The 22,333-nt window shown below is 37.7% G+C and overlaps 1 protein-coding gene across 2 annotated transcripts in view; it reads left to right on the top strand.

Moving 5' to 3' along the window:
* The window catches only part of LOC128638435 (telomere zinc finger-associated protein), a 93,175-nt gene that overhangs the window by 23,803 nt on the left and 47,039 nt on the right, over positions 1-22,333 (top strand). For both annotated transcript variants that reach the window (XM_053690385.1, XM_053690386.1), the window contains 2 exons: positions 4,682-4,774; positions 7,975-8,061. In XM_053690385.1, coding sequence (XP_053546360.1) covers positions 4,682-4,774; positions 7,975-8,061 — 180 coding nt within the window. The remainder of the gene's footprint in view (positions 1-4,681; positions 4,775-7,974; positions 8,062-22,333) is intronic.

The following is a 22,333-nucleotide window of genomic DNA, read 5'->3' as shown; positions in this document are numbered from 1 at the left end:
TTAGGATCGCTAGGATATTGTCCTTTCTACAAGAAGGTTTAGAAAAGGGTCTATCAGCTAGTTCATTAAAGGGACAGATTTCAGCTCTGTCCATCTTGTTACACAGGCGTCTGTCAGAAAATCCAGACGTCCAGGCCTTTTGTCAGGCTTTAGCTAGGATCAAGCCTGTGTTTAAAGCTGTTGCTCCGCCATGGAGTTTAAACTTAGTTCTTAACGTTTTACAGGGTGTTCCGTTTGAACCCCTTCATTCCATTGATATAAAATTGTTATCTTGGAAAGTTCTGTTTTTAATGGCTATTTCCTCGGCTCGAAGAGTCTCTGAGTTATCAGCCTTACATTGTGATTCTCCTTATCTGATTTTTCACTCAGACAAGGTAGTTCTGCGTACTAAACCTGGGTTCTTACCTAAGGTAGTCACTAACAGGAATATCAATCAAGAGATTGTTGTTCCATCCTTGTGTCCAAATCCTTCTTCAAAGAAGGAACGTCTTCTACACAATCTGGATGTAGTTCGTGCCCTCAAGTTCTACTTGCAGGCAACTAAAGATTTTCGCCAAACTTCTTCCCTGTTTGTCGTTTATTCTGGACAGAGGAGAGGTCAAAAAGCTTCTGCTACCTCTCTCTCTTTTTGGCTTCGTAGCATAATACGTTTAGCCTATGAGACTGCTGGACAGCAGCCTCCTGAAAGAATTACAGCTCACTCCACTAGAGCTGTGGCTTCCACTTGGGCCTTTAAGAATGAGGCCTCTGTTGAACAGATTTGCAAGGCTGCAACTTGGTCTTCGCTTCATACTTTTTCCAAATTTTACAAATTTGACACTTTTGCTTCTTCGGAGGCTATTTTTGGGAGAAAGGTTCTTCAGGCAGTGGTTCCTTCTGTATAATGAGCCTGCCTATCCCTCCCGTCATCCGTGTACTTTTGCTTTGGTATTGGTATCCCAGAAGTAATGATGACCCGTGGACTGATCACACATAACAGAAGAAAACATAATTTATGCTTACCTGATAAATTCCTTTCTTCTGTTGTGTGATCAGTCCACGGCCCGCCCTGTTTTAAGGCAGGTAAATATCTTTTAAATTATACTCCAGTCACCACTTCACCCTTGGTTACTCCTTTCTCGTTGATTCTTGGTCGAATGACTGGGACTGACGTAGAGGGGAGGAGCTATATGCAGCTCTGCTGGGTGAATCCTCTTGCATTTCCTGTTGGGGAGGAGTTATATCCCAGAAGTAATGATGACCCGTGGACTGATCACACAACAGAAGAAAGGAATTTATCAGGTAAGCATAAATTATGTTTTTACCTCTGTGATTACCGTGTATCTAAGCCTCTGCAGACTGCCCCCTTATTTCAGTTCTTTTGACAGACTTGCATTTTAGCCAATCAGTGCTGACTCTTAAATAACTCCACCGGAGTGAGCGCAATGTTATCTATATGACACACATGAACTAGCAGTGTCTGTCAAGAACTCTCAAAATGCACTGAGATAAGAGGCAGTTCAATGGCTTAGAAATTAGCGTATGAGCCTACCTTGGTTTAGCTTTCCACAAAGAATACAAAAAGAACAAAGCAAATTTGATGATAAAAGTGAATTGGAAAGTTGTTTAAAATTGCACGCCCTATCTGAGTCATGAAAGTTTAATTCTGACTACACTGCTTATCGGGATTTTTCAACTTTTTCATGACAGCCAAGAAATGCCACCAAATTGGATTTTTAAGATGTTTGCGCTGCTTTCTTTCAGTGGCATTTCTTCGCTTTCATATAAAAACGGACAATAAAGAATATCATTTAGGGATGTGCAAAAATTTGTATGGCTGCAGTTTGTGGCATTAGATTTATTAGACAAAAAGTGCAAGATACAAATATCTGTGCAAATCCAGATCTTAGTGTGTTGAACTTTCATAAATCCGGCTCCGAAAAGAGAGAGAGCCACGAGCGGTTGCGTTCTTCCACATTCAGATTCATTAGGAATTAATGATCCGAATGCACACGTCTAGTTAACATTCACAGATCACTGATGTTGGCAGTTTTTTCACACCAGTTTAGCGCACACAATACAGAGGGGGAGGTTTACATTTTTAGAGTTTTTATACCTAGTTTAAAAGTTGCATAACACATACAAAGGACACAAATAATTATAAAGCAAAGCGACCGCTGCACAAATGTAAAACTTTTCCTAAATTCACAATGCAGCTGTCAAAGTTGACAACGTCCATGATCTTTGAATGCGCGCTGCTTCTGTCACAGTGTGTGAGAATAGTTAAAAGGGCAATTTGCTTTGTTCTCATGGTATTCCTTGTTGAAAGCTAAACCTACGTAGGCTCATGTGCTAATTTCTAAGCCCTTGGAGGCTGCTTTTTATCTCAACGCATGTTGACTGTTTTTACGGCTAGACAATGCTAGTTCATGTGTGTCATATTAGATAACGTACTCACTCCTGTGGCGTTACTTATGAGTCAGCACTGATTGGCTTACATGCAAGCCTGTCAACTAAGAAAAGGGGGCAGTCTGCAGAGGCTTAGATGCAAGGTAATCAGAGGTAAAAAGTATATTAATATAGCCATGAATGGGTAATAAAGGGATTATCTATCTTTTTAAACAATACAATTCTGATGTAGACTATCCCTTTAAAGAGACACTCAAGTTAAAATAAACGTTTATGATTCCAAAAGAGCATGCAGTTTTAAGTTACTTTCCAATTTGCTTCCATTATCAACTTTTGCACAGTCATTTTATACACGCACTTGCTAAGGAACAAGATCCTACTGAGCATATGCACAAGCTCACAGGGTCTGTGATTGGCTGATGTTTGTCACATGATACAGGGGGCCGGAAAATAAGAAAAAATAAATTTGTCAGCAAACAATCTACTGCTTATTTGAAATTCAGAGTAGGTGTTGGAACATTGTCTTTTTATTATGTAATTTCAATGCATTGAGTGGTCCTTTAAGATCCAAGATGGCGGAGCCCATTATGAAGATGTGGAACTTGACCAGTAAGGGGATAAAATCAGAACAGAGGTCTGCTGGCGCGTGAAGTAAAACAATAGTATGGGGAGCAGTAACTTTGCTATTGTAGTGGTGCCCAGCAGTTTGATGTTACTTTTAATGAGCCATTGAAGGACTTTAATAGCGATGCATTAAACCTATAACTATATTCAGCAGACTGTGCTTTCATAATTGTTCCACCCCTGTTAGTAAAACTAATGTAGATATCATAATATCTTAATATCTTGAACTCAGAATAAACATATTGTTCTGGTATGTATATCCTTTCATTAATGCCCATGCAAACAATTATTCTGATTGATTACTTAATTTGATATATATTTGTGGTGATTTTGGGAAGTAAGGTTGAGCAAAGTTTTTATAAATGTTGTATAAAATCCTTTTTTTTTTTTTTTTTTTTTTTTAAAGGGACACTAAAGTAAAAATTCAACTCTTGAGCAAGATAGAACCTGCAATTTTCAACAACTTTCCAATGTACTTCAATGATCAAATTGCACAGTCTTTATATATGCACACTTTCTGAGGCACCAGCTACTACTGAGCATGTGCCAGAGTTCAATGTATGCATATGAGTCTGTGATTGGTTGATGGCTGTCACATGATAAAGTGGGCCAGCAGTTTAAAAATAATTTTGAAATTTGTCAGAAAAAAAAATCTTCTCATTTTAATATTCAGAATAGCATTTTGTGCTATTGTGTTTGTCTTTTTATTTTGCACGTGTTGGTTATGCAATTCTACTATATTTAAAGTGACAGTCTAGTCCAAAATAAACTTTCATGATTCAAATAGGGCATTTACTTTTAAACAACTTTCCAATTTACTTTTATCACCAATTTTGCTTTGTTTTCTTGGTATTCTTAGTTGAAAGCTAAACCTAGGTAGGCTCATATGCTAATTTGTAAGCCTTTTGAAGGCCACTTCTCATCTGAATGCATTTTGACATTTTTTTCACCACTAGATGGCATTAGTTCATGTGTGCCATATAGATAACATTGAGCTCACACAAGTAAAGTTACCTAGGACTGATTGGCTAAAATGCAAGTCTGTCAAAAGAACTGAGATAAGGGTGCAGTCTGCAGAGACTTAGATACAAGGTAATTACAGAGGTAAAATGTATATTTCTATAACTATGTTGGTTATGCAAAATTGGGGAATGGGTAATACAGGGATTATCTATCCTTTTAAACGATAAAAATTCTGGTGTAGACTGTCCCTTTAATGGTCCTGGTGCTGACATTTTTAAAAAACAATTTGCTAGATCCGTTTAATTTTAAAGGGACACTGAACCCATTTTTTTTTTCTTTCATGATTTAGATAGAGCATGCAATTGTTAGCAACTTTCTAATTTACTCCTATTATCAAATTGTCTTCGTTCTCTTTCTTTCTTTATTTGAAAAAGAAGGCATATAAGCTAAGGAGTTCAGAACACTGGAGAGCATTTGTTTATTGGTGCTATCCAATCAGCAAGGACAACCCAGGTTATGAACCAAAAATGGGCCGGCTTCTAAACTTACATTCTTGCTTTTCAAATAAAGATATCAAGAGAATTAAGAAAAATTGATAATAGAAGTAAATTAGAAAGTTGCTTAAAATTGTATGCTCTTTCTGAATCATGAAAGAAAAAATTTGGGTTCAGTGTCTTAAGTATTAATTTCTTTACTTCTATTGCAGGTTTTTACTTGCACATTGTGCAATGAAGTTTTTAAGAGAAGACTGGAATTAAGACTTCATATGGTTACGCACACAGGAGATATGCCTTATAAGGTATGTTTATTGTTTAGGCAAATTTGAATGAGAAACATGAAGAAAAAAAGTCAGTAGTTAAGAGTTTTATGGGCTAACGCCGTAACATAAAGCTCTTAACTAAAGTGATAAAAAGTACACTAACACCCATAAATTACCTATTAACCCCTAAACCGAGCCCCCCCCACACATCGGAAACACTTAACTAAAATGTTTAACCCCTAATCTGCCGACTGGACATCGCCGCCATTTTAATAAATGTATTAACCCCTAAACCGCCGCACTCCCGCCTTGCAAACACTAGTTAAATTTTATTAACCCCTAATCTGCCGTCCCTAACATCGCCGACACCTAACTACATTTATTAACCCCTAATCTGCCTCCCCCAACGTCGCCGCTACTATATTAAATTTATTAACCCCTAAACCTAAGTCTAACCCTAACACCCCCTAACTTAAATATAATTTAAATAAAGCGAAATAAATTTACTACTATTAAATAAATGATTCCTATTTAAAACTAAGTACTTACCTGTAAAATAAACCCTAAGTTAGCTACAATATAACTAATAGTTACATTGTATCTAGCTTAGGGTTTATTTTTATTTTACAGGCAACTTTGTATTTATTTTAACTAGGTAGACTAGTTAGTAAATAGTTATTAACTATTTAATAACTTCCTAGTTAAAATAAAGATAAATTTACCTGTAAAATAAATCCTAACCTAAGTTACACTAACACCTAACACTACACTATAATTAAATTAATTAAATAAATTACCTACAATTAAATTAAATAAACTAAAGTACAAAAAACAAACAAACACTAAATTACAGAAAATAAAAAAAATAATTAAATTTTTTTTAAACTAATTACACCTAATCTAATCCCTCTAATAAAAAAAAAAAGCCCCCCAAAATAATAAAATTCCCTACCCTATACTAAATTACAAATAGCCCTTAAAAGGGCCTTTTGCGGGGCATTGCCTCAAAGTAATCAACTCTTTTACCTGTAAAAAAAAAAGACAATACCCCCCCAACATTAAAACCCACTACCCACACACCCAACCCTACTCTAAAACCCACCTAATCCCCCCTTAAGAAAACCTAACACTACCCCCTTGAAGATCACTCTACCTTGAGTCGTCTTCACTCAGCCGGGCACAAGTGGACGTCCAGAGGGGCAGAAGTCTTCATCTGATCCTGTGAGAAGAGGACCTCCAGACCGGCAGAAGTTTTCATCCAGACGGCATCTTCTATATTCTTCCATCCGGAGCAGAGCGGGTCCGTCTTGAACACATCCGACGCGGAGCATCCTCTTCCATCCGACGGCGACTGAAGAATGAAGGTTCCTTTAAGTGACGTCATCCATGATGGCGTCCCTTCAATTCCGATTGGCTGATAGAATCCTATCAGCCAATCGGAATTAAGGTAGGAAAAATCCTATTGGCTGAAGCAATCAGCCAATAGGATTGAAGTTCAATCCTATTGGCTGATCCAATTAGCCAATAGGATTGAGCTCGCATTCTATTAGCTGATTGGAACAGCCAATAGAATGCAAGGTCAATCCTATTGGCTGATTGCATCAGCCAATAGGATTTTTCCTACCTTAATTCCGATTGGCTGATAGGATTCAACGAACACGGCCATCGATGGCCGATGCAGAGAGGGCCACAGAGTGGCGCGCTCTGCATCGGACTGCTCAAAACTGTTATTGCAGGATGCCTCAATATCGAGGCATCACTGCAATAACATGAAAGCGGCTGGAAGCGATCAGGATCGCTTCCACCGCTTTCAAAGACCAACGACGTACGGGGTACGTCCTTGGTCGTTAACTGCATTTTTTTGCAGGACGTACCCCATACATCGTTGGTCGTTAAGGGGTTAAACAACTAATGAAACTTTAAAAAATACATCTACATGTTCTTCTCAGAATAATCTTTTCTTTGTATGCGTCATTGTATCTAGAATTTATTTAGTGTTTAATGTCCCTTTAAGGGACATTAAACTCAGACTTTCAGACCAGGGTTTGCTGTAATTTATCCAAAAATTGTGTGTGTGTGTGTCCCCACAGCCCTCCCCTGGAGCATGATACATAATGATTGCTTGATTTGATGTGGAGCACATTTTATATCTGTGCCTATCTGGCCACAGCTAAAAAAGAGAAGATAAACCCATTTGAGAGTGTCTTAAGGAGTATGTCCTTGGACTGCAAAACAATACAAATTTGGCTTACAAGAATTAGTTTAAAGTGTTTTATAAAATAATTATTTTGTATGCAGAGATTTTTTGAATTACAGTTGTTGATATATATTATTACTTTAATGAGCAGCTGAGGAAAAATATATTTTCTTTTCAGCAAATAGCACCCAGATGCTGAACCTACCTAGCTATGCTTATCAACAAACGATACCTAAATAATGAAGCGAATTAGATAATAGAAGTAAAAGAGGAAAGTTGTTTAAAATTGTATGTTCTATCTGAATCATGAAAGAAAAAAAATTGGGTTTCCGTATACTTTCAGTATAGCAAGAGATACTACAGTCAGATTCAGCTACTTCATATCCCTAAATAAAGGTAAAATCGCTATTAGTAAACAATTTAATACACTCCAGCAGGTAAAATGGATCATTGGGAACAAATTAAGGGGGATAAAAATTTAGGGTACACTATCCCTTTAAATGATTAAGAGTAAAGGGAACGAATTTTAAAATTAGGTATTTCACTTTTATGTATTAAAGGGACACTGAACCCAAATTTTTTCTTTCATCATTCAGATAGAGCATACAATTTTAAGCAACTTTCTAATTTACTCCTATTATCAAATTTTCTTCATTCTCTTGGTATCTTTATTTGAAATGCAAGCCCATTTTTTGTGATCAACCTAGGTTGTTCTTGCTGATTGGTGGATCAATTCATCCACCAATAAAAAAGTGCTGTCCAAAGTTCTGAATAAAAAAAAAACTTAGAGGCCTTCTTTTTAAATAAAGGTAGCAAGAGAACGAAGAAAAATTGATAATAGGAGTAAATTACAAAGTTGCCTAAAATTGCCTGCTCTATCTGAATCGCAAAAGAAAAAATTTGGGTTCAGTGTCCCTTTAAGTTTGCTTTATTACTTTTTCTGCTTCTTTTTTAAAATGCAGTACATTGCTATAAAAGTTTGTACCATTTTATGTCCCTTTTTAACGTAAATTATAAATGTAATACACATTTTTGTTTTCAGTGCGCATCCTGTCCTCAGCAATTTATGCAGAAGAAACATCTGCAAAACCACATGATCAAGTTGCATGGAGCACCAAAACCACACGCTGTAAGTACATCTGCCAGCGCCTATATTATTTATATGTTTGCAGAAGCCCAGTGGTCACATTAGTTATATATAGTTTTGTATACATAGAGAAATCTCTAACTAGATATGAAAAAGCAGCTTAATTTATGTATTTAAAGGGCCATTGAAGTAAAAATGAAACCTTCATTATTCAGAAAGAGCACATGATTTTAAACAACGTTACAATTCACATCTATTATCTAAATATGCACAATCTTTTTATATGCAGATGTTGATGCACCAGTTCCTACTGAGCATGTGCAAAATGCACAGAAAATATGTATATGCATCTTGTGATTGGCCGATGGCTGTCACTTGATTCAGTGGTGATTGGATGATGGCTGTCACATGATGCAGTTGGAAGGAAGAAAAACAACTTATTATGCATTTTTGATTATGCTATTCTACAGTGTTTAGTGGTCCTTTAAACTGCTCTGACATTAGGAGTCTGTAGTGAGCATTATTGTTTATACGCTTACGGTAGAATTACATAATAAATGTATAATAAAAATACAGTGCAATAACACTGTCAGAAAGAAAATCTACTGTTTGAAATTCAAATTTAAAGTTTTCTTTCATTTCCCTGTACTATTTATCATGTGACAGCCATAAGATCAATGAACAAAATGAATCAACCAGTAAAGTAATTGCTAAGCCCTGGCAATCGCCATTTTCTTAGTCATTAATCCCGTTTATTACCCAGTTTTGCATAACCAACACAGTTATATTAATATATTTTTACCTCTATAATTGCCTGTATCTAAGACCTTGCAAACTGCCCTTTATCTCAGTGCTTTTTACAATCTTGCATTTTAGCCAATCAGTGCTAGTTCTTGTATAAGCATTATAATTCTCCATGGTAGTAAGCACTATGTTATCTATACGGCACAAATGAACTAGCACTGTCTGACTGCTGTGCAAGATTTGAAAAGCACCGAGATAATAGGCGACCTGCAGGGGCTTAGAAATGGGCAAACGTAGAGGTTCTAAAGTATATAATTATGCAAATCTGGAGAAAGATAACGCCTTTAGTGCCCAATCTTTTTAAACAATAAAAACAAATCTAGTAGACCGTCTCTTTAAAATGAGTGCGAGATTGTGATTAAATCCCCATAAGGAGTGTGCATGCGTTTTTAAGCACTGGGTGGCAGCAGTGTTTGACGTGCACACTCCTGAGCCTACCTGTGTATGCTTTTTTAACAAAGAACACCAAGAGAACAAAGTCAATTTGATAAATGATGTGTTCTTTCTGAATCATGAATGTTTCATTTTGACTTGGCTGTTTTGTTCATACATTTTACAAGTTGGTAACAATGAAGCAAAATTTGTTTTGCAAATAAACTACACATAATTTTCTTAAGAAAATTATGTAGAAAGGAGGACTTTTCGTATATGGACATGAAACAATTTGAGATTGTGGGTTTTTTTTTTGTTTGTTTTTACTTTAAAGAAATGTTATATTTTTTTATAAACCTATGGTTACTCACTAAGCTTTTGTAGCTTGTACCCGTTAAGCAATACATTTGCTGGGTGTCACTGTCAGCCAGTGAGCAATGGTTAATTCATTTTAACTCTAGCGTGGCTGTGACTCTGTGTTTAACCCCTGCAAATGGGTTAAACACACAGTTAAAGTACCTCTTAGGAACCACAGAGAACTGCTGTACCCCAGCAAAAACTGTCATTGACCCATTCAGCAGCAGCATTTACACAACTGCTGATTGTGTGAGCAACAGTTTCCCCTCAGGACCAGCAGTTCTCTGTGGCTGCCGAGCAGCACATCCTGCAAGTTACAATGTAATTTACTCATAGGGAAAAATTATACCCCCGATTTAACTGTTGCTGTCATGTCATTGATGGATACATTTATGTTTTATTTTCAGTGTTTTTCTTCCTGTTTACGGTGTATGTAACGTATGTACTGCTGCTGTCTCACAATAAAACCAATCATAAGTGAAGAGGGAGCTTGTATATTGTACTAATTGTCTCTTCTATCTTGCGGAAATTGCTTTCTGATTTCCTAAAGGGACACTAAAGTTCAACTTGAATTTAAAAATAATTTGGTTTAAACCATAATTGTTTGTCCCAGCAATAGATCTGAACATTCAGATTATAATCCAATCTAAAAACCCCACATTTGATTCCTGCTTCCCCACTGGCTATCCCCATCCTTTGTTGTTTTTCTCCCCAGAGGCAAATCATTGTGCTCTGCTAATCTACAATAGCATTGGCACAAACTTCTAATTAGCCGTACATCTCCCTGTGCTACAGAATAAAAGACGAGCAAAAGGATTTGGGTGGTTGTTGAGGAGAGGGGGATAAGTGGGAATGAGGGTTTTAAAATGTATGAGAATTTGATGGTTTAAGTTCCGAACTGGGAAGGCGTTTATGTCTTAAAACTTAAAAAAAAATCTTAAAAAGTGAGGCTTTTAGCGTCTTTAAAGGGACATGAAACCCAACTTTCTAATTTACTCCTATTTTTCTTTGTTCTCTTAATATCTTGCTAAAGCAGGAGTGTAAGCTTAGGAGCCGGACCATTTTTGGTATCAGCACCCTGTCAGCGATTGCTGGCTACATTTGACCACCAATCAGCAAGCGCTACCCAGGTCCGGCTCCTAACCTTACATCCCTGCTTTTCAAATAAAGATACCAAGAGAACAAAGAAAAATTGATAGTTGAAGTAAATTAGAAAGTTGCTTAAAATTGCATGTGCTATTTGAATCATGAAAGAACAAATTTGGGTTTCATATCCCTTTACGTAAGGAGGAAGTATGTGTGTACACCAGACATTTTCACACACAATTAATAAACATCTCCTTAGAGGAACTAAAGTGGGCACCAATGTCTATTGCTAAAAAGTCTAAGATAGCAGTCTCACAATACAGTGCATACAAGAATATGGCTTCTTCATTCGCAAAGTAGAAAATGAAGACCCTGACGACATAGAAGCGCAGAAGAGGGCAACTCTAATGGTGCTCTGTTATAGTTGTCCAAGGCTATAGTGTTATACCAGGTTATCTGATGATTGCTAGCTAGTAAGCGGTTATTGTGGATGATAATTCTAATATACAACTGGTAGCTCAGGATTGGCGCGCCCTCTTTTGTGTTTCTATAATTTACAGATGTGCAACCGTGACCTTGCAGCGCACTGCACGTGACCAGAAATAGTAAAAAAAAATTTGGGGGGGGGGGGAGTAATAATGAATGTGAATTAAAACACACATTTTATTAAAATATAATGGAAAGTAATATCAGCTGAACCAAGATTTATGGTTGAGTGGCGAAGATTAAAAACAAATTGGTTTACTTTAAAGAGACATGATTCCCAATTTTATTTTTTATTTTCCTCACAAATCGGACAGAACATATAATTACAAACAACATTCCAATTTACTTCTATTATCAAATTTGCTACATTCTCTTGTCATCCTTTGTTGAAGGAGCAGCAATACACTACTGGTAATTAGCTGATCAAATCTGGTGAACTAATAAAAAAGGCATATATGTGCAGCCCCAATCAGTAGCAAGATCCAAATACTGCATTCCTGTTCCTGAGCATACCTAGGTATGCTTTTAAACAAAGGAAACATATAAGTACATTGGAAAGTTGTTTAAAATTGCATGCTTTGTCTTAATCATAAGTTTAATTTTGACTTTACGGTCCCTTTAATTACTTTGTAGCAAACATTATGTACAGGTCTCTGAATTTAGTAAATACAAGTTTTAAACCACGATTTTCATTTGCAATTGAACCTTTATCTGCTTCTAGTAAAAACACAATGTGGGATTTAGATTTTAACATGTATTTCTCCTGTTAAGTGTAGTCAGTCCACGGGTCATCCATTACTTATGGGATTATAACTCCTCCCTAACAGGAAGTGCAAGAGGATCACCCAAGCAGAGCTGCTATATAGCTCCTCCCCTCTACGTCATATCCAGTCATTCTCTTGCACCTAACTTAAAGATAGGACGTGTGAGAGGACTGTGGTGTGTTAAACTTAGTTTTTATTCTTCAATCAAAAGTTTATTTTAAACGGCACCGGAGTGTGTTGTTTGTTCTCAAGCAGCATTAGAAGAAGAATCTGCTTGAGTTTTCTATGATCTTAGCGGTCGTAACTAAGATCCACTTGCTGTTCTCGGCCATTCTGAGGAGTGAGGTAACTTCAGAACAGGGGATAGCATGCAGGGCCCACCTGCAAGGAGGTATGTGCAGTAAATTATTTTCTAAGGAATGGAATTGACTGAGAAAATACTGCTAATACCGATGTAATGTAAGTGCAGCCTTAAATGCAGTAGTAGCGACTGGTATCAGGCTGATATGTATCTATGTATACTCTGAGGTATTTCTGGGGAATGGAATTTCACTAAGAAAATACTGTCAATATTAAAGTAATATTTGAGCCTACACTGCAGTGAAAGCGACTAGCAGCAGGTTTATTAATAACACTTCATAATTTTCAATTTTAAAACGTTTACTGGCATGTTAACATCGGGAACCTGTGGATGACAGATGGAAGAGGCGCCTCATGGGACAAGTATAGTTTTGAACAACAGAGGGAAACACAAATAGCGGACCTCCCACACAGAGTATTACTCACAAGAGCGGCGGTACAAACGTGTACCCAGACAAGCAGGACGGAACCAAAAGTCGCCCGTCAGACAGGCGTAAGCTCGGTACGCTAAGGCAGACGTCACTCAGCAGGCAGCGTCAGAGTCGACCCAGCAGGGGAACCAATGAAGTGGAAGGAAATTCGGCACAGCAGACCTCCAAAGGGGAATCAGGAACGTAACCAAATTGCACCAGCGGCAATAATAATAGAAATCAGGCAGGTGTAATATACTCAAGGAAATATTTATTGAGTATAAACAGATAAAAACATGCGTCCAGCAACGCGTTTCTCAACAAATAGTCGTTTCATCAGGCTGATACTAATACATGGATGTACCTGCTCTATTTATAACACACCTGTGTCAATCACAGAGCTCCAGCTGCTGACACACCTCCATGTGAGGATGGCTAGGTATAGGATGTTAATCAAAAATAGGAGGTGTCTAAGCAGCCGGAGCTGAGGATGGACTGCGAACAACAATAGACATGCACAAATATTTGGAACATTCTGGATTTGCATTATTTGTTCATATTTGATCTATCCTTACAGAAGATATACACATTCATATCATACATATAATAAATATTTCTATAACAGCATAAAACATGTAAAATTGTAAAAAATTAGATCGCTCACAAATTAAGATCATAGTTTAATATGGAAATAACAATATATCATAATATCCCAGTATCATTAAAAGACTCAAACCAGATAAATAATATAATAATAATAGTCCAATTTAATTTGGTAAAAAGAGACTGTATAATAATTGCTAAAAAAGAGTGAGAGAGTTATTTGTAAAAAGAGGACGATCCTAGGATATAAAAGGGATAAGACTAGATGGACCAGCATAAAGGACAATTTGTAGGTCCAATGGATAGAAGGAGTCCTAAAGAGAACCTACTACTAATAAAACTAAAAGCACCAGAAAATACTAGATCAGATAATATTAATAGTCGCTGACTATACTAGGTGCTCAGATGTAAAAATAAAATATGGGTGAAATGACTGGATACAGCTCTAGTAAGTGGCCCTAATTAGTGTAAGGCTGCTAAGTCAATATGGGTTAAATGACTGGATACAGCTCTAGTGGGTGGCCCTAATTAGTGGAAGGCTGCTAGGTCAATACACAAATTTAACCCATCCGGATGCATACATTTCAAAACATGGATCCAATACGTTTCTCTTTGTCTTAGTCTAAAATACCTATTATAGATATAGGATTTAGGTATATGTTCTAAAGGGGTCACAGAGAAGCAATTAGTATCGCCATTGTGCATGATGTTGCAGTGTCTAGAGACACTATGGTACTTGTAATTCTTCCTCATATTACGTTTATGTTCAGACCACCTTATGCTGAACCGCCTACAGGTTCTGCCCACATATTGGATCCCACACAAACAGGTGAGTAGATATACAACATAGGTTGATGCACAGGAGATATGTCCAATGATCGAATATGATCTATTAGTGATAGTAGATCGAAAGGTTTTTTGTTTGGTGTCAATCGAATGACACATCTTGCATCTGCTCGCTCTACATCTGAAAGCACCAAAATTTGGTGCAATAGACTTCGGTGTTATGAGAGCTGGTTGTCTCTTATGTTTAACTATCTTACTAGGAGCAAGCAGGGTCTTTAGAGTGGGAGCTCTCCTGTAGACAACTTATAGAGCAGGTACATCCATGTATTAGTATCAGCCAGATGAAACGACTATTTGTTGAGAAACGCGTTGCTGGACGCATGTTTTTATCTGTTTATACTCAATAAATATTTCCTTGAGTATATTACACCTGCCTGATTTCTATTATTATTGCCGCTGGTGCAATTTGGTTACGTTCCTGATTCCCCTTTGGAGGTCTGCTGTGCCGAATATCCTTCCACTTCATTGGTTCCCCTGCTGGGTCGACTCTGACGCTGCCTGCTGAGTGACGTCTGCCTTAGCGTACCGAGCTTACGCCTGTCTGACGGGCGACTTTTGGTTCCATCCTGCTTGTCTGGGTACACGTTTGTACCGCCGCTCTTGTGAGTAATACTCTGTGTGGGGGGTCCGCTATTTGTGTTTCCCTCTGTTGTTCAAAACGATACTTGTCCCATGAGGCGCATCTTCCATCTGTCATCCACAGGTTCCCGATGTTCACCTACTATTTCTAAGAGAGCTGCCTGGATTGCTGGTTGCCGAATCCGCCATCTGCCACATGCTGTGATCATTTGCGCACTTCTATAGAGACTCTGTTTGTTCTCTTTATTCTTGTCATTATCTGGGCCAAGGCCCACCGAAGTTTATGCTGCATTTGATTTAGTTCCTTTTAGCAATTGCTGCTCCTAATGAATTGCGATTCAATACCACTGCCAATCACTTGTTTCTTTTTTAGGGTTTGTTGCTAAACCGATATACTTTTATATACTGTCTTGTTTGTTGCTGTTCTAGTAATTACCACTTCCTGCTAAACACGATCCACATTGGTCAATTGTTTTTTCTTTTTGCATATTTGTGTTCACATCATATTTTGATTTTTGACCCATTTATATTATAGGGTTGTTTGTTGTCCTAAATTACCTCCTTTTTTTGAGAATTGCTACCTGTATATGTTATATTAATTTTCTCTGTAGGATTGTTATCTGTTAATAAGTTTATATCCTATTTTTATTTTTCACCATGCTCGGAGGTATATCATTATACTAGCGTACTATTATAGGGTTTATCCGATTAATACACTAGTCACATTGGAATCATTTTTGGCCATATTGTCACAGACACATACTGTATATTTAGACATCTATAGCACTTTTGTTATTTAGGATTTGTTATATGTCTGCACTATAATCATAGATTCCAAGATTTTCTGTTTCATACCATTGTTAGTTATATTATTGTTAGCACATATATCACTTATTCCTAGTTCTAACACTGCCACATTATTATTTGTAGTTGTAATACTGCTACATTACATTGGTTCACTATTTTTTATCACTGGTTTGCATTGGTCTAAGACTATTCAGTTTTACAATCTAATACACTGGTCACTGCTAATTACGTGACCTGTGCATTTGAGTTGTATTCATTTATTTTCTATTACTGAACATAATGTTATCTGTGAGTGAAAGGAACAACAAGAGATTGTTGCTCGTGTCACACACAGAATCCACGACTAGCACAGTTACATCTGACAGTTCTGTTGAGAATCTGTCCATTCATGCACTTTTTGCGAGATTAGAAGATGCAATCAATGTTGAGTGCAGACACTGGTTGGATGCAGAAATGTTGCAAAAATATATTGATAAAGAACAAATACCTCGTGGACTTAGGATTTTTAAAAGTTGCTCATTTAAAGATGACCCCACTGTCAATTCCCAATGGGAGAAAGCATTAACTTTATGTTCCATCACACTTTTGAAAATCTTGATTGCCCACAGGAACATTTTAGTCGAACAATCCTCTAAAGAAATAGATTCCATTCAAAAAAGCTTAGAAAAATTTAAAACATTGCATCTTTATGATGAACTGAATACTATGGTTCTACAGAAAACAGATGCTTATCAAAAAGATCTGATGTTGGTTAAAAATCGTAAACTTATTAGGGATGAAGAGGATTACCAAAAAGGTCAGATACATACCTATCATAAGAATAAGAGAATTCACGAAACATCTAGCCCTCATCCAAAGAGCAATTTAGTTTCAGAAGTGATTGCCACCTCACAGGATAGGGTTATCCAGCAACCACTCTCAAGAGAACCACCTAATGGCCTTGATAATGAGTGGACTACGGTATATTACCCGAAAAATAAAAACAAAAATAAAAATAAAAACAAATCGAACAATACCACTTGGAATAATTACCAGTCCACTAATAATACTAATGAACAGTGGACGAACGCCAACAGACGAAACCATTATTCTTATAATGGTAATAACCACTGGCATAAAGACAGAGATTATCCGCCTTATGGTTCAGATCATAGTGGTTATAGACATCAGGGTGAATATAATAGAGGACACCAATCTAATTATAACAGCTCTAATTATGGATATAGACCTGATCATAGAAACCCTAAAGAAAATAGGAATGTCAACTTTGTACAGCATTCCAATGGGTACCATAATTCCAGAAATGATATAGCAATACCATCTAATCGTGCTGTAGGAAATTACCATCAGACCCAAGGTGATCCAGCTAACCAGCACACATCATTCAATTATGGCCATGGACATATGAGAGTTAATTCTCTTAGTGATCAGGGTCCCTCACATACTAGGAGGGCTATTACGAGCAGCCATGAGATTACACCATCTAGAATGCCAAATAATGTTGGTGCAAATGCATATCCTAACCACATGTTTGGCCCCGGTGCGACTTTGAGCCCTCACTTTCCAAACGATAGCCAAGCTATCATTTCTGATACTGATTCTCCTAATCATTTTTTAGGGACAGGTCACAGACAATCGTCATGGAAACAGAAGACGATTGCCAGTTACCTAGAGCCGGTGATCTCTCTCACTGCACCCCCGAAAGGGAAAAGACCTCACGGAAACAAGGGTGCAGAGGACGGAGCACAGCCCGCAAAAAGGCAAGATTACAGACCCTAAGCAAGGGGATCTTTAATCTATCGTCACATGTCTTGTCTAATGACGAAATTCGGGTATTGGGCAAAGGTCTTTCCTTTAGTCCTACCAACAAGCACAATGTTTTTTCACTTTTTGTGGATTTGAACTGGTTCACCCAAAAACTGTCATTGCAAAAATACTTTGCTGAAAAGACACTCAAAAACAGTACACTGTTGCCTATTCTGACAGACTCCATGGGAGCCAGACTCAATCAAGAAATGGTTCCGGTTATTGAACCTGACACCTTTTATTGACCAATTGTGTGAGGGGTATATACATACCAACTTTAAAAATAAATCGAATTTTGTGCCCCAATTGAAAAACAATGCCCATATCGAAATTTTCAGACAACTTGTTAGTGATGATTTTGACAAAATAACCAAAAAGATACATGGACAAAATAATCTTTTTCCTAATGAGAAAAAAGCTTTGGAAAGTCTTAAAAACAACAAATCTATTGTCATAAGACAAGCCGACAAAGGCGGAGGGGTTGTGCTTCAAGACCTAGCTGATTATTTAACAGAGGCCCGGAAAATTCTATTTGATGCTAACTACTATATGAAATTGAACTCTGATCCCACTATGAGGTTTAAATCATCTCTTAAGGATATTGTTGATTCTGCCTTCAAAGAAGGTATACTCCATAAAAAAGAGAGGGATTTTTTGGTAACTGATGAGCCCAATTTGGCATTTTATTACCATTTGCCTAAGATACACAAAAACTCCCAATGCCCACCAGGTCGACCAATCATAGCGGGGATAGGCAGTTTAACTGACAACGTATCCTCATACGTTGATCATTTTCTACAGAAATATGTCCGGGGCCTCGAATCCTATATTCAAGACTCCACAGACCTCCTCAAGAAATTAGAGGGACTGAATATCACACCTGACTTGGTGTGGATCACCTGTGATGTTCAGGCTCTGTACTCAAATATCGCACACAATTTGGGTATGGAGGCAGTGTCTGAATTTCTGGACCAAGATTTTTATCTTTCTATTAACCAGAAAGAGTTTTTATTACAGGTCATCTCTTTCATCCTGGAGCACAATTATTTTGTGTTCCAGGACGAATTTTTTCTTCAAACCAAAGGTACTGCCATGGGTACCAGGTTCGCCCCTAGTTACGCGAATTTGTTTATGGGTCATTTTGAAAATCGTTATATATATGACTCACACTATGGGACGAGCCTGGTATTCTATGGCAGATACATTGACGATCTGATATTTATATGGAGGGGCAATGAGGACTCAGCCACTTCTTTTGTGGATTATTTGAATTCCAATGATAGGGGTTTGACCTTCACTAGTTCAATAAATAATAAATCAATTGTATATTTGGACCTGAACTTAAGCTTTAATGAAGGCAAGGTGACTAGTACAACCTATTTCAAGACGGTTGACTGTAATAGCTATTTGGATTTCAAAAGTTGTCATTTTCATGCTTGGAAACAAAACGTACCATATGGTCAGTTCAAACGTATTCGCCGCAATTGCAGCACGTTATCTGACTATGATTCCCAAAGTCAGGTCTTGAGGGAACGTTTTTTGGAAAAGAACTATCCACTTATTATTATAGACAAAGGTTACAGAAGGGCTAGACTAGACGATAGGAACGGTTATTTTATCAACTCAAATAAACATTTGGGACAAGTAACTAATAACTATAATGAAAATCCTCTTTTTATCACGCAATATAACTCTAATCATGCACTGATTAGAAATGTGCTGGCTAAACATTGGGACATTCTGACTAAGGATCCCATTTTGGGTAAGTCGATAGATACCAAACCAAAAGTTGTCTACAGGAGAGCTCCCACTCTAAAGACCCTGCTTGCTCCTAGTAAGATAGTTAAACATAAGAGACAACCAGCTCTCATAACACCGAAGTCTATTGCACCAAATTTTGGTGCTTTCAGATGTAGAGCGAGCAGATGCAAGATGTGTCATTCGATTGACACCAAACAAAAAACCTTTCGATCTACTATCACTAATAGATCATATTCGATCATTGGACATATCTCCTGTGCATCAACCTATGTTGTATATCTACTCACCTGTTTGTGTGGGATCCAATATGTGGGCAGAACCTGTAGGCGGTTCAGCATAAGGTGGTCTGAACATAAACGTAATATGAGGAAGAATTACAAGTACCATAGTGTCTCTAGACACTGCAACATCATGCACAATGGCGATACTAATTGCTTCTCTGTGACCCCTTTAGAACATATACCTAAATCCTATATCTATAATAGGTATTTTAGACTAAGACAAAGAGAAACGTATTGGATCCATGTTTTGAAATGTATGCATCCGGATGGGTTAAATTTGTGTATTGACCTAGCAGCCTTCCACTAATTAGGGCCACCCACTAGAGCTGTATCCAGTCATTTAACCCATATTGACTTAGCAGCCTTACACTAATTAGGGCCACTTACTAGAGCTGTATCCAGTCATTTCACCCATATTTTATTTTTACATCTGAGCACCTAGTATAGTCAGCGACTATTAATATTATCTGATCTAGTATTTTCTGGTGCTTTTAGTTTTATTAGTAGTAGGTTCTCTTTAGGACTCCTTCTATCCATTGGACCTACAAATTGTCCTTTATGCTGGTCCATCTAGTCTTATCCCTTTTATATCCTAGGATCGTCCTCTTTTTACAAATAACTCTCTCACTCTTTTTTAGCAATTATTATACAGTCTCTTTTTACCAAATTAAATTGGACTATTATTATTATATTATTTATCTGGTTTGAGTCTTTTAATGATACTGGGATATTATGATATATTGTTATTTCCATATTAAACTATGATCTTAATTTGTGAGCGATCTAATTTTTTACAATTTTACATGTTTTATGCTGTTATAGAAATATTTATTATATGTATGATATGAATGTGTATATCTTCTGTAAGGATAGATCAAATATGAACAAATAATGCAAATCCAGAATGTTCCAAATATTTGTGCATGTCTATTGTTGTTCGCAGTCCATCCTCAGCTCCGGCTGCTTAGACACCTCCTATTTTTGATTAACATCCTATACCTAGCCATCCTCACATGGAGGTGTGTCAGCAGCTGGAGCTCTGTGATTGACACAGGTGTGTTATAAATAGAGCAGGTACATCCATGTATTAGTATCAGCCTGATGAAACGACTATTTGTTGAGAAACGCGTTGCTGGACGCATGTTTTTATCTGTTTATACTCAATAAATATTTCCTTGAGTATATTACACCTGCCTGATTTCTATTATTATTGCCGCTGGTGCAATTTGGTTACGTTCCTGATTCCCCTTTGGAGGTCTGCTGTGCCGAATTTCCTTCCACTTCATTGGTTCCCCTGCTGGGTCGACTCTGACGCTGCCTGCTGAGTGACGTCTGCCTTAGCGTACCGAGCTTACGCCTGTCTGACGGGCGACTTTTGGTTCCGTCCTGCTTGTCTGGGTACACGTTTGTACCGCCGCTCTTGTGAGTAATACTCTGTGTGGGGGGTCCGCTATTTGTGTTTCCCTCTGTTGTTCAAAACGATACTTGTCCCATGAGGCGCCTCTTCCATCTGTCATCCACAGGTTCCCGATGTTCACCTACTATTTCTAAGAGAGCTGCCTGGATTGCTGGTTGCCGAATCCGCCATCTGCCACATGCTGTGATCATTTGCGCACTTCTATAGAGACTCTGTTTGTTCTCTTTATTCTTGTTACTGGCATGTTAATCGTTTTTTCTGAGGTACTTGGTGATAAAACTTTATGGGCATGATTTTTACCACATGGCTGTCGTTTTTTCTGCATAAAAACAGTTTACTGAGCTTCCCCACTATTGTAATAGGAGTGGGAGGGGCCTATTTTAGCGCTTTATTGCGCAGTAAAAATTTAGTTACAGTCTTCCTATTTCTTCCTCCATGATCCAGGACGTCTCTACAGAGCCCAGGGGTCTCCAAAACTAGTTTTGAGGGAGGTAATCAGTCACAGCAGACCTGTGACAGTGTGTTTGACTGTGATAAAAACGTTTATTATTTCAACTGTTATCCGTTTTGGGTATTAAGGGGTTAATCATCCTTTTGCTGGTGGGTGCAATCCTCTGCTAACTTTATACATTTTCTGTTAAAATTTGGTTGTTTTAACATTTTTGGTTCATTGTTAATTCAAATGTGTCACATTTTTATGTTTCTTAAAGGCGCAGTAGCGTTTTTTATATAGCTTGTAAATTTATTTAAAAGTTTTTTCCAAGCTTGCTAGTTTTATTGCTAGTCTGTTTAAACATGTCTGACACAGATGAATCTGTTTGTTCACTATGTTTAAAGGCCAATGTGGAGCCCAATAGAAATTTGTGCACTCAATGTATAGATGCTACTTTGAATAAAAGTCAAACTTTATATGTTAAGAAAATATCACCAGACAACGAGGGGGAAGTTATGCCGACTAACTCTCCTCACGTGTCAGTACCTTCGCCTCCCGCTCAGTACATCAGGGCGGCCCATACAAATCACTTTGCAAGACATGGCTAATGTTATGACTGAAGTACTATCTAAATTGCCAGAATTAAGAGGTAAACGCTATCACTCTGGGGTAAGAACAGAGTGCGCTGATAATAGTAGAGCCATGTCTGATACTGCGTCACAATTTGCAGAACATGAGGACGGAGAGCTTCATTCTGTGGGTGACGGATCTGATCCAAGTAAACTGGATTCAGAGATTTCAAATTTTAAATTTAAGATTGAGAACCTCCGTGTATTACTAGGGGAGGTATTAGCGGCTCTGAATGATTGTAACACGGTTGCAATTCCAGAGAAAGTATGTAGGCTGGATAAATATTTTGCGGTACCGACGTGTACTGACGTTTTTCCTATACCTAAAAGGCTTACAGAAATTGTTAACAAGGAGTGGGATAGACCCGGTGTGCCCTTTTCACCCCCTCCTATATTTAGAAAAATGTTTCCAATAGACGCTGCCACACGGGACCTATGGCAGACGGTCCCTAAGGTGGAGGGAGCAGTTTCTACTTTGGCTAAGCGCACCACTATCCCGGTGGAGGATAGCTG

The sequence above is a fragment of the Bombina bombina genome, chromosome 8, assembly GCF_027579735.1.
Source record: "Bombina bombina isolate aBomBom1 chromosome 8, aBomBom1.pri, whole genome shotgun sequence".
NCBI classification, from domain to species: domain Eukaryota; kingdom Metazoa; phylum Chordata; class Amphibia; order Anura; family Bombinatoridae; genus Bombina; species Bombina bombina.
Note: the sequence above shows the minus strand (reverse complement) of the source record. Positions and strands in the feature narration are given on the sequence as shown.